The 13390-nt window shown below is 35.6% G+C and overlaps 1 protein-coding gene across 2 annotated transcripts; it reads left to right on the top strand.

The window, feature by feature from the left end:
• The first annotated feature begins 950 nt into the window (after window positions 1-950).
• AFH14 (Formin Homology 14) lies at window positions 951-12121 on the top strand. 2 transcript variants are annotated; one of them, XM_068612741.2, is made up of 17 exons: window positions 951-1224; window positions 1297-1994; window positions 2298-2519; window positions 2657-4575; window positions 4786-4912; window positions 5266-5337; window positions 6714-6812; window positions 7693-7734; window positions 7812-7892; window positions 7986-8036; window positions 8118-8199; window positions 8343-8437; window positions 8610-8681; window positions 8785-8901; window positions 10460-10528; window positions 10705-10771; window positions 11534-12121. In XM_068612741.2, the coding sequence occupies exons 1-17, from the start codon at window positions 1152-1154 to the stop codon at window positions 11686-11688; spliced, it is 4041 nt and encodes a 1346-aa protein (XP_068468842.2). In that variant the 5' UTR covers window positions 951-1151; the 3' UTR covers window positions 11689-12121. The 2 variants fall into 2 exon arrangements, with proteins under 2 accessions (XP_068468842.2, XP_090154580.1); XM_090298454.1 differs by having other exon boundaries at window positions 1078-1224; window positions 2302-2519.
• Window positions 12122-13390: the final 1269 nt, after the last annotated feature.

Raw genomic sequence — 13390 nt, 5'->3', positions numbered from 1 at the left:
ATTATAAAAAAAAAACGTGTTATGGTATTTTTTAACTTAAACACTCGTACCATAATAATGAGTCTCCTGTTACATGTTTTCTTTTTGTCTCATTCTCTTATCTACCGTTATGGGTTATCGAAAGCAATGGTTATATGTAAAATGTTACAATTTAATGTTAATGACTAAATTACATCTGTTATGTATTATATTGTGACAGTTAAAAGTTTTCATTTTATTAAAATAACATCTATGCTTATGAATAACCTGTATGGTGTTAAAATAATTAATAACTTTTAAAACATGAAATGATAAAATTGAATCGAATTTTAAAGATGAAGGGTCTAATTAAAATTAACATAAGCAAAAAAAAGAAAGAAAAAAAAAACTAAAGTGTAACTTAACATATTACCTATACAATAGTACAATAATGTTTACATATCTAGTGTTGCTTTATTTTTAATTGAAGTTAATAAAATCTTAAAAAAAATCAGTATCTTAACAAATAACGAAGTAACTTTATGATAGGCTAAGCAAAAGGAACAAAGGTAACTATTATAAATTAGGAAGCAATTTAATTTCATAGTAGTTTGATATGAATTTAGAAAATATTAATGAATTTAATAATTATTTAATTTGAATTTTTTATGTGTGTATATATACTTACTAGTTAAGTTAAGGTTGGTGCTGGAAGGCAAGGTGCCAGTTACTAGATTGGTTTTAAATGCAATTGGTTTTTGTTTTGGTAAAAGATCAACAAACTTAAACAATATGTAGCAGTTTTGATTTGTTGTGTTTACGAAAAAAACTTAATAAATTTAACTGTCTTTTTCTTTGATTTTATTCTTGAATATAATAAAAGTGAAAATCCCATTTGTTCTCTCTTACCAAACAGTAGTTACAAAGTGAACACAAAAAAAAGAAAAGATCTTAATTCCATAATTTGTGCAAAGCATGAAAATGAAAAAACCAGTCTTCTCTGTTTAATTACAAATTACAATCCCATTTCAAATTTCAAAACCAAAACTCTCTCTTTTCTCTCTCTCTTTTCTCTCTCTCTCTCTCTCTCTCTCTCTCTCTCTCTCTCTCTCATTCTGTGAGAGAGAAGTGCATACAAAGCTCTGAAACTCTACTCTGCCAAACTCCATTGTTGTTCCTTCCATGCAACAACCATGTCTCTCCTCAGCAGATTCTTCTACAAGCGTCCTCCTGATGGCTTACTGGAATTCGCGGACAGAGTCTATGGTAAGTTCCTAATTCCCATTTCGCTTTCGATTTTGATTTTGATTTCATCAAATTTTCCATTTTCCTTTTCAGTATTCGATTCCTGCTTCTCCACCGAAGCGCTTCCCGAGGGAATGTACCAGCTCTACCTCCGCCAAATTCTCTCCGACCTCCACGAGGACTTCCCGGAATCCTCCTTCCTCGCCCTCAACTTCCGCGACGGTCACACCCGCAGCCGCTTCTCACGCCTCCTCTGCGACCTCGACGCCACTGTCATCGACTACCCCAAGCAGTACGAGGGCTGCCCCCTCCTCCCCCTCGCCCTCCTCCACCACTTCCTCCGCCTCTGTGACACCTGCCTCGCTGACCCCGCCGCCGTGGTCCTCTTCCACTGTGAGCGCGGCGGCTGGCCCCTCCTCGCCTTTCTCCTCGCTGCTTTCCTCGTTTTCCGGAAGGCGCAGAGTGGGGAGCGCAAGATTCTAGAGATGGTTCACAGGGAGGCGCCGAAGGGGCTGCTGCAGCTGCTGTCGGCGCTCAACCCGATGCCGTCGCAGCTGCGGTATGTGCAGTATGTGGCGCGGAGGAACATTGGCGCAGAGTGGCCTCCGCCGGAGAGGGCGCTTTCTCTGGATTGTGTGATACTAAGAGGGGTTCCTGGGTTTGATGGGGGGAATGGTTGCAGGCCGTTTTTTAGGATTTTTGGGAGGAATTTGCTTAGTAAAGGCGGGCTTTCCACGCAGATGATTTATAATATGCATAAGAAGAAGAAGAGTTTGAGGCATTATAGACAGGTTTAGTGTGTGTGTGTGTGTGTGTTTGTTTGAGTTTGCTGTGGGACAACTAATATATGGTTGCTTGAGTGCTTTTGGTGCTGTTCTCCAATTCTGTGTGTGGGTGTGTATTTGGTTCTTTTGCTTATCTATCACTAAAATTTAGTTTTACTTTGGTAATTTGTGTAAGAAAGGTTTGCTGTTCTCCAATTCTGATTGGAGAATAACGATAAAAATAGCTAAGGGAAAGTATACAAGTTATTGGTTGTTGTGTTTGTGTGAATTAGTTGATGCTGGAATGAATGTGTTGTGTTTTTATCTCAGGCAGACTGTGATGTGATTAAGATTGATATTCAATGCTTAGTACAAGGGGACGTGGTATTGGAGTGTGTGCATTTGGATTTGGATCCGGAGAGGGAGGTGATGATGTTTCGAGTGATGTTCAACACTGCTTTCATTCGATCAAACATTTTGATGCTGAATGCTGAGAACTTGGACATTCTGTGGGATTCAAAGGAGCGGTATCCAAAGGGCTTCCGGGCTGAGGTGAGTTTTATGTTATAGTGTATGTATTGTGAAAAGTTAAGACTTCGATTCTTTGTTGTATTGTAATGGTTGTGATTGTTCTGCTCTGCATTAAGGTTATTGGTTTTAATCTGATCTTGGAAAGCCTTTAAATTTAGGTTTTGTTTGGGGAGGTTGAAAACATAAGTCCTCAAAGGGCTCCCACAAGTATTTTAGATGGCGAGGTGAAAGGTGGATTACCCATTGAGGCATTTTCAAGGGTTCAAGAACTTTTCAGTGGCGCAGAATGGATTGACAGTGGTGATTCTGCTGCTGTATGGCTGCTCAAGCAGCTTACAGTCTTAAATGACCCCAAAGAGTTTTCAAGGTTTCAGGGTAGAGGAAGTTGGTATTCATCACCTGCTGACTCTGAAGAAGAAAACAATGAATCGAGCACTGCTGATAGTTCAGATGAGGCCTTTGATGTTATTCCTAGGTCTTATGCTGATCCTTCTAAATTATTTGCATCTGATACACCTGATTTGGTTCATTTAACTTTTGAAAATAACGGTGGAGATTATGTAAATCTAACTTCAACAACACCTAATCAGTCACTAACTGATGATGTTTCATTACCTCTTCATGCTCTAAGTAAGGAATCTTCTCCTTGTTTGTCTCCACCATCACCTTCACATGTTCCCGCTACTCAACCTCTTCATATACCAGCACCACTGCCTCCATCATCAATACCTGTACAGCCAAGTTTAGCTCCTCCCCATCCTCCCCCACCTCCGCATCCTTTAGTTCAGAATCTGAACAATGCTTCTACATTGCCTTCACCTCCTCCTCCACCCACTCTCCCCCCTATAGGTAGGGATGCGAATAGCTCTCCTGGTTTACCTCCACATCCTCTAGGATCTGTACAAACAAGTTCAGCCCCTCTACCACCACCTCCTCCTCCTCCTCTTCCTCCTGCTCCAGTACCTCCTCCTCCAGGTCCTGTGCAAACAGGTTCAGCCCCACCACCACCACCACCACCACCTCCACCTCCTCCAGGTCTTGTACAAACAGGTTCTGTTCCGCCACCACCTCCACCTCCTCCTGGTCCTGGTCCTGGTCCTGTACGAACAGGTTCAGCTCCACCTCCGCCCCCTCCAGGTCTTGTACAAACAGGTTCTGTCCCGCCACCACCTCCACCTCCACCTCCACCTCCTTTTGGTCCTGTACGAACAGGTTCAGCTCCACCTCCACCTCCACCCCCACCTCCTCCAGGTCCTGTACAATCAGGTTCAGCTCCACCTCCACCACCACCTCCTCCAGGTCCTGTACAAACAGGTTCAGCTCCACCTCCACCTCCGCCTCCTCCAGGTCCTGTACGAACAGGTTCAGCTCCACCTCCACCTCCACCTCCTCCAGGTCCTGTACGAACAGGTTCAACTCCACCACCACCACCTCCTCCTCCAGGTCCTGTACGAACAGGTTCAGCTCCACCACCACCACCTCCTCCTCCAGGTTCTGTACCAACAGGTTCAGCTCCACCACCACCACCTCCTCCTCCAGGTTCTGTACGAACAGGTTCAGCTCCACCACCACCACCTCCTCCTCCAGGTCCTGTACGAACAGGTTCAGCTCCACCACCACCTCCTCCTCCTCCAGGTCCTGTACGAACAGGTTCAGCTCCACCACCACCTCCACCTCCCCCAGGTGCTGTACGCACAGGTTCAGCTGCACCACCACCTCCACCTCCTCCAGGTCCTGTACGCACAGGTTCAGCTGCACCACCACCTCCACCTCCTCCAGGTCCTGCACAAACAGGTTCGGCACCACCACTGGCCCCAAAGCCCCCAGGTGCTCCTCCTCCTCCACCTGGTCGTGGTGCATCTCCAATGCCACCTCCACCTCCTGCAGCTACAGGCTCTGGTGTGGCACCACCACCTGGCAAAGCTTCAACAACAAATGTTGGTAGAGCTCATGGTATTGGTGTTACTGTTAATGCTCCAAAGAAAACTTTGCTAAAACCTCTACACTGGGTGAAAGTGGCCCGAGCAGCCAAGGGAAGTCTATGGGCTGATTCACAGAAACAGGATAGCGGACCAAGGTACTGATTACAGAATTTTGATATGGATATCAAACATGATTTTCATAATAATGATACTTGTGTTGTGACTGGAAACTGACATTTTTTAAAGTGTTTGTGGGTAATTTTGTTAATTTGCCTAACCTCCCTTCTTTTGATAGGAATCGAAGGGAGGGTGGGATGCAATTCCTATTTAGCATTTCTGATTTTAAATAATGAAATGTTTGTTAGGGCCCCTGAGATAGATATATCAGAACTTGAGACCCTGTTTTCAGCAGCATCTGCATCTGATGGGAGTAGTGCTAAAGGTGGAGGTCGGCGTGGTCCTAATATTAACAAACCGGAGAAAGTACAATTGGTAAGCAACTCCTTGGCATAAATTATTTTATCAACTAATGCTTTGGAGTTATATGCATGATTATAAGATCCTATCATGGTAATTAGGAATTATTCTGGTATTAAAATGGCCATTGAAAGAGGCATAGAAATTGCTTTTTAATTAAGATAAAAAGTCACAGAAATTTTATTGCCAAAGATGTTTTATATTGGATTGAATTGATAGGCAGTTATCTGACGAAACAGATATTCCTCAAATGCAGACAAACCTAAATGCAGAGCATTTTTTATCTGTAAATTGTCTGATTAGTTGTATTTAATTAGTAAAAAAATGTATAACTAATAAACCCAAACTCCTTTTCCCTATATTGTCAGGTTGACTTGCGTAGAGCATATAACTGTGAAATAATGCTCTCTAAAATCAAAATTCCTTTGCCAGATATGCTTGTAAGTTTCCCTTGCTCTCAGTTTACTTGGCTCTTGTTTATTCAGTGAAATTACTTTTCGGATGTTTCTATGTGTTGCATCATATGGCAAATCTGGATTTAGTCCTAAACTTTTTTGCACAAACATACTTATTGTATTTAGGTAGATACTGGTGTAGTTGAGTAATCCATGTAGATGATACCATATTGACAAAATTGTTGAGTTATGGCTCAACTTAATAGTATAAAAATATACCTAATGGGATTGGGTTTTACAGGAGGATTCCTTGTGCTTATTTTTTGCCGTTCTCTGTTCCTTCATTATATTCTTCTTTTATTTCAAAAAAGAATAAAAGTAAAAAACCTAATGGAGGAGCATGCATTTTGTTTTTATTTTTCTTAATTTGTGTGAATGCATCCAAGTATTCTAGTTTGGTTCTGACCAGGACATTTTGGAGTGATAAAGGGAATTTATTACAATTTTCTTGAAGGCTACTTGGAGTGGAAACTTTGATCAATTTGTTGAATTGATTACTTTATATTGAATCCTCAAGCAAAAATGGAATGTTAACAAATACAGTGGCAGATTGGTTTAACTCCTTGTTTTAGTTGAAAGCAAACTCCAAGCAAAAGTATTGAAATATAGCCACAAATGTCATTAATTGATGCTTCTAATTTTCTTCCAGTAAGTTGTTATTCTTTTGTTTTGGTTTGCTTTAGGAGTAATTGTCAATGTCTTCCTACATACTTCTCTCGTTTAATATGCTAAAAAAATTCTTTTTGTATGAAAAAGCATTCTATAGGATTTAATATTTTATTTGAAAATCTAATTTTGTAACTTCACTTTTATAAACCCATGCATTCATGTTTATGTGAGTTTGAATTGGCTTATTTTGAGGTAAAATAAGTTTTTTTCTTAGCCAATTTTCCCTAGAGATATTTTGAAAAAAAAGCTTTCCTAAACATGTACCTAGTGAAATGATTATATGTTTTATTTTATCCTTGTCTACTTTTGATAGTTTACTTTGTAGATTTTAGACAAAGTCATCTGTGAAGGAGGTTTTTTCATTGTTGACAATGTCCTGTTTCACCTTTGAATTGTTTAGACTTGAAGTTGTCAGAGATTAATTGATGTAATTTTTGAAATTTATTGAGTGAGGTTAATAATCATTTGAGTTCATTATTATATTGAGCAGGTGGATTTTTTGATTGCTTTCTCTTCTCATTTTGTTTGATAAAAGCTTACATAATGAGAATATTTTAGCCTAGTTGTATTTTTTAATATAAATATTAATTCACTTATACTTCAGTCTGTGATGAGGTTGGTTTTAGATGACATTTTTTTCCATGTTTTCTCTTACTAGTTAGCATTTATGTGGGTTTTGTTTTTTATTTCAGAAAGCGGTACTGGCATTGGATTCTGTAGTTCTTGATATTGATCAGGTTGAGAATCTCATCAAGTTCTGTCCAACAAAGGAAGAGATGGAAGTGTTAAAGGTACATCTATGCCCTTGTCTGAGCAGGAACCCATAAAAAATGTATGAACTGTAATGTGTGACTTTATTTGCTACAATAGTATCTTGGTTGCAATGTTTTAACCTTTACACTCTTTTTACTTGGTTTCAGCCTCAAAATCTGGAATCATATAATGGTATATTTGTTTGAAAACATGAAGGTTGCCATCTTAGCTTGATTCAGTAACAATTTTTAAAAAGTACATGAAACATATTTTCCTATGGCTTTGACTTATTTTGTTAGGATTTCACATATTATAATTTCTTCATTATATAAAAGATGGAGAGACTTTCTCCTTTACAGAGAAAACCCTCTCTTAGCACATAGTGAAGAAAATACGACAACTCCTTTCCAAAATCATCTCCTGCCTCTCTTTCCCTTCTTCCCCAGTCTCCCCTATATAGTTCCTCTTCCATTTTCGCATGATCCTCAAATTCGCTTTACCACTCAACATGTGACAGCTGTCCTATATGGTATTGGTACATGTTGCCTTAACCCACATCTATTCAACCTTTTTTTTTTGTAGTATACAGTGTGTAATGGGCCTATCAAAACATTAATAAATTGGTTTAGATTGTTCCATTTTGTTCAAGGGAATGACAACTGTCATAGAAGTTTTTTATATTAATTGGTCAAATATATATATATATATATATATATATATATATATATATATATATATATATATGAGAGAGAGAGAGAGAGAGAGAGAGATTTCCAGCTTACTATTTTTTTTAAATAAACGCTCAATCTTCTTAATGATACATAAATTGTGAAAGTCTGGTTCAAATTTCTTCGTAAAAGAAGAGATGCTACATTGTCTTTTTTGAGTTTTTCCTCACTAAAATCTTTTTGTTTCCAGAATTATACAGGAAACAAGGAAATGCTTGGCAAGTGTGAACAGGTTTTTCTCACTTATACTCTTTAGTCAATAAATCCCTGTAACTTATTTATGTTGATTTTAATATATTCTTTTCTCAGTTTTTTATGGAGCTGATGAAAGTTCCACGTGTGGAATCCAAATTAAGGGTTTTTGCTTTTAAAATCACCTTTTCTTCGCAGGTATGTTATCTAGGCTATGAACTTATGATATCTCTCTGTATGCTTTTACTGTAATATTTTATGTGTAAAGACTTGTTTTTCTTGCTTCTTCAGGTAAACGATTTGAAGGTAAATTTGAACACAATCAACAATGCAGCCAGAGAGGTATGGTTTAATGGTTATTAGTTGACAAACATGAAGGCATATTTGGGCTGCTTCTTCATGCTACATTACTCGTACTTTTAGGTGAAAGAATCTGGAAAATTGCGTCAAATAATGCAGACTATTCTTACTCTGGGAAATGCCTTGAATCAAGGAACAGCACGGGGTAATCTTTTGTTAACTCTAGTGCTCCTTTAGTTTAATTAGGGATGGATTTCTTGTTGACATTTCATCTCACCATCATTTGACAAAATGAGAAAGTTTCTGCTATGCTTTTTTAAGACTAAACTTCTATGTTGCTCATTGCAGGATCAGCTGTTGGATTCAAATTGGATAGCCTTCTTAAATTATCTGATACTCGTGCAAGAAATAATAAAATGACTTTAATGCATTATTTGTGTAAGGTAGATATGTCAAAATCTTCAAATTTTATTTTGCATTTTACCATTGTATCTTTAGGGTATATATGTCTTTTCCACCCAGTTGAAACTTCACAATATTCAAGTTCTAACATCATTTGTTTGTCATAGATGCTAATTTTATACGATACCTTACAAGTTATTATTTTCTCTTTAGCTTCTTGCGGAAAAAATGCCAGAATTGCTAGATTTTGATAAGGATCTTGTCCATTTGGAAGCAGCTTCTAAGGTATTCTCTGTCAATAACATTTTCATTAACCTTATTGATGTTAGATGTACTACAGATGATCTTATGAACTTGCTTATTGGGTTGTGTTCTCTATGTCCAATAGATTCAACTAAAAGCTTTGGCTGAAGAAATGCAAGCTGTAAGTAAAGGTTTAGAGAAAGTTGAGCAAGAACTCGCTACTTCTGAAAATGATGGTGCTATATCTACAGGATTTCGTAAGGTGAGAAATAAAAAACGTTGGCTTATACCTGAATGCGTTATACTTCTCTTCTCTAAGATACTTCTCTACTAGAGAATAGGGAAGTTTGTCTTATTCAACTAATAGCAGCTTCAAGACATGCTTATATTATATTTTTTTTATCCATTCCTCGGCATCCCCATTTTCAGCACCCGAACACAAAAATATACTGCATAAAAAAATAAGAAGCCTCAGCTACAATTCTAGCTTGACTCCATTCATTCTATGAAAAAACTAAAGAAAATCATGAGGTTATGCTTTCAAGGCATCAAATCTTAACTAAATGCTTCCTTTTAGTCACTTTGCTACATAATGACATATTTGTTAAAAGTAGTAATGTGGTCTTCAATAAATTGTAGTATGGTTAGCAATTGCTAGCTATCACGTATGTAGGTGATTTTATGTGTCTTGTTACATGGTCCCATGGTGAAAACCTTGATTTAATAAGTGATTTGTTTGTATATACCTAAGATTTTCTCAGAATATTTTATAGAATCTTACTACTCACCAATCAAATCCTATGATTTGATACAATTTGGCTACCTATTAATTCATATCATAAGATGAATCTCAAATGACTTTGAATCTTTTGATACATATATAGATCGGTGCAATCTTGCATCCTTAATACATATAAAAATTCAACAATTCTTCGATATTGTTTTGATTTTGTTACTCTTATTTTGACAAATCTTGTGAAAGAAATTGAAAAGTCATAAAAACTTAATTTGTTGAATTAAAAAAAATGGAAGAAGCAATTATGAACTTATCCTATTTGACTATTCCACATGTTTATTTGTGAGTATTCAATGCAATTGCCTATTAAATTGCTTAATTTTCCATTTTTCTAAAAATAGAGACATCCCAAAATTAGATATTTACCAACATTTTCTTAAAATACTTATGGTTAAGTTGCTTTAGCTATTTCTAGTTTAATATAATTACATTGAACACTATATATCATCTATATAATGTATTTGATTTAACATTATTTTCAACCATCTTTGAATCTTTGTTAGGATACACAGAGGAGGAGTTAGTTAGAATTAGAATAGTCATGAATTAGTTACTTGATTTGCTAGTTAGATATAAATAAGAAAGAAGGAGAGGGGGAGGGGGAGTGTGTAATATTTTTGTAGATTGAGCTTTAGCTCTTTGTGAAGGACAAACCCTTGGAGGAGAGAGTGCTCTCCTATTTCTTGTTCTTTTCTTTCTATTCAATAAAAACCTTTCTTTTCTTCTCTTTATAATTCTTGGATCCTAACAATCTTCCACTTGAAGGAGTATATGAGTAAAAGATATATAAGGATCAGTAGCTTACAATAGAAGCTTAAGAAAAGAAAAAGATTACCATAAGAATTTACCCTTAGGTTTCTAGGTTGTGGATAGATATAACACAACAACTTTTGCTCAGAAGACAATATAAACTATTCTAATACTTACAATTTGATACAAACTATAATTCATGATTCAAAAATAACGATTCAAGATTTGAAAACCTTGTTTCTCAGTGATTCTCAGTAACAAATTTCTTGCTCAGGTGTTGAAGAATTTTCTTGATATTGCTGAAGCTGATGTGAGGTCCCTTATATCATTGTATTCGGAAGTGGTGAGTCCTGTTGTAGTAATAATTTTTCTCTTTCTTCTTTTTTTCTCGGTGTTGCTCTAAAGTTGGAGATTTTGATGCTCCATCCCAGATAAAAGTCATTAACTTAGGGCTGTGTTGTTGACTAAGTGTGCCAACTACTTATTTTTTGGTTTTGATCTTGAGTCTTTCTTTTCCAGGGAAGAAGTGCAGACTCTTTGTCCCAGTACTTTGGAGAGGATCCAGCTAGATGCCCCTTTGAACAAGGTTTGGTGTTCTCTACAGTCTACAGACTCCACACATGCACAATATCTGGGTTTTTTTAACGTTGTTTTTGGTTGCAATGATTAAGTAGAAGGGTATGCCATGGATTTCGGTTTTCCTTGCAGTGATGACTAATTTTGGGTATGGTTTTATGAAATTCAAAATCTTGGATTGCTGAAGCAGTGCGAATATGCCTTGATGAAGAGAATAACCATTTTTCCTCGATCAGTTTATCATAAGGGATTATCTTAGTATTTTTACGAGGCTAAACGTGTGTTTGTTATTTTATCATTTTATTCTTTCTGAATCTTATTTCCTTATGCTGTAGGCATGTAGTATCTTTGATTTTTAGCCTTTTAATTAATGAAGTAAAAACTCCTCAAATTCTCAATTGTGTTGGAGAGTTTCACTGTGCTTTGAGAAATTGGAATAATCATCACTAAGTAGGTATTTCGGGAGATTAATTTCATTCCATGGCATTACTTTCGCTGTCCTTTAATTCCCTGGATATGCCTATGGTTTTGGTGTCCTCCTGATTGATGCACCTTAGCATCGTAAAAATTCATGGTGCTATTATTTCTCCTGAGAGGGTCAACCTAGGTGCACGGTAATGTTGCTTCCTTGTGATCTAGAGCAAGGGTAAGGCCACACACATTTACCCTCTTAGATCATTGCCACCGTTTTCTTGTTATTGCTCATAAAGATGATTTTTGGTTTCTTTTGTAAATGATTATTCTGACTGCTAAAGTTGTGTTGTTGTTGCAGTGACACAAATCCTTGTTGTCTTTGTCAAGATGTTCAACAAGTCAAGGGAGGAGAATGAAAGGCAGGCAGATGCTGAAAAAAAGAAATTAGAGAAAGAAGCCTTGAAGGAAAGGGCAGCAAATAATTCACATTCCAAAAGAGACGTGATTCGGTAGATACATACCTGAACATCTAACAAGAAAGCCGCAGAGTTACTTTCAGTTCTTAACACACTGTGTTACAAATTTTGGACGGTCTGAAATCCAATTCTTGCATTGCATGCACCAGTGGGAAGATGATGGTGGTTAGTGAGTTCCTTCCCATAGTAGGATGAGGATGAATGTGCCTCTCTCCCTTTCTTCTGCACTGCTGCTAAAGGAGAAATACATGTACAGACTGTGGTGGTCTTTTGTAATTATACCACAACCCAACTGATATACAAAATTCACGTTTTCTTCCTCTTTAAAGTATAGGGGCCATATATAATTTTTTCAACTTCAATTTTTCTTGTGCTTTAGACCATTGCACATTCACTTCTCATTCTCAATTTGTAATCAATATACAGATCATTTTTGTAATTAAAAAGCACTTTAGATGTATCATAATGAATTCCTCTGGTGTATTATAGAAAATCATTGTCAACACCCAAAAGAGAAGAATATAATTGTTAAATAATGGATTAAAATGATAAAAGAGAATACTGAAAATATATACAAATAATGCTTTTATTATAAATAAGCAGATGTTTAGACATCATTCTAGATAAAAAAAAGTGTTTTCAAATACAATGTTATTCATAAATAAAAGTATAATAATAAACATCCTTTTAAATTTAAAATTGTAATAATGAATTAGGATTTGCTTGATAAATATTAATGTTTGATATTTTATAAAAAAAATTAAAATTTAAGTTTTTTTTAAATTGTTTTTGTTTAATAATTATAAAACATGTGATTTTATATATTAGGATGAGTATAAGCCTTATTTTATCATTGATTTTTCTTCAAATTTCTACAGATATTACATATTTTTTTTGTTTAATATTATATATAAACAATTATAATAATTTCAAATATTCTTTATACTATAATATTTTAAGGATTATGTCTAAGACTTACGAGATAATTGATAATTTAATTTTCACTCTAATATTTAATGCATGATAGATTGTCTAATTTTATTTGATGTTTAAGAGAAGTTTTCAATAATAATATCTTTTAATAAATTTATGGATTGTAAATTTGTCTCAGATTTACTTAATTAAAAATATCAATTAAAATGTTTTTACATGAATATCTAAGGCTGTAGAGCTATGTAGCACATATACGAACACTGACACGACACGGATACGAACACAGAGATACGTATAATCTCTAAAATGTATATTCTTTTGGAAGCAGGAAGATTGGTTTAAAAGAATTTGTTCCTTATTTTTATAATCATAATAAAAATTTATACGATAAATTTGAGTTTTTAGAAAATTATTGTATTTATACCTTTTAAAATTGTGTTAAAACCGTGTTAGAATTTTCAAAAATCCAACAAATATTTTTTGAATTGAACACTTCACCGATAAGTGTCCTACAAGTGTCGTACGAGTTTCGACACCGATACGTGTGTCCGATCCGGATACGTCCATTTAAGAGAAGTGTCTGAACCTCATAGTTGTAGAGTCTTTTATCGCTGTGATTAATATTTTAAAAAAAAATTATTATATCTAGGGATACATAGATCCCTTTTATCGAGTTAATATAAATAGTAATAATATATTTATAAAAATAATATTTTTTTGTAATAACTTTTTATATAAATAATATTTCATTAATAATAAATTGCAAAAAGTAGTTTTTATTTGATTTAATGTGTAAAATAAGTATT

The sequence above is a fragment of the Phaseolus vulgaris genome, chromosome 2 (assembly GCF_051622355.1).
Source record: "Phaseolus vulgaris cultivar YP4 chromosome 2, ASM5162235v1, whole genome shotgun sequence".
Taxonomy (NCBI): domain Eukaryota; kingdom Viridiplantae; phylum Streptophyta; class Magnoliopsida; order Fabales; family Fabaceae; genus Phaseolus; species Phaseolus vulgaris.
Note: the sequence above shows the minus strand (reverse complement) of the source record. Positions and strands in the feature narration are given on the sequence as shown.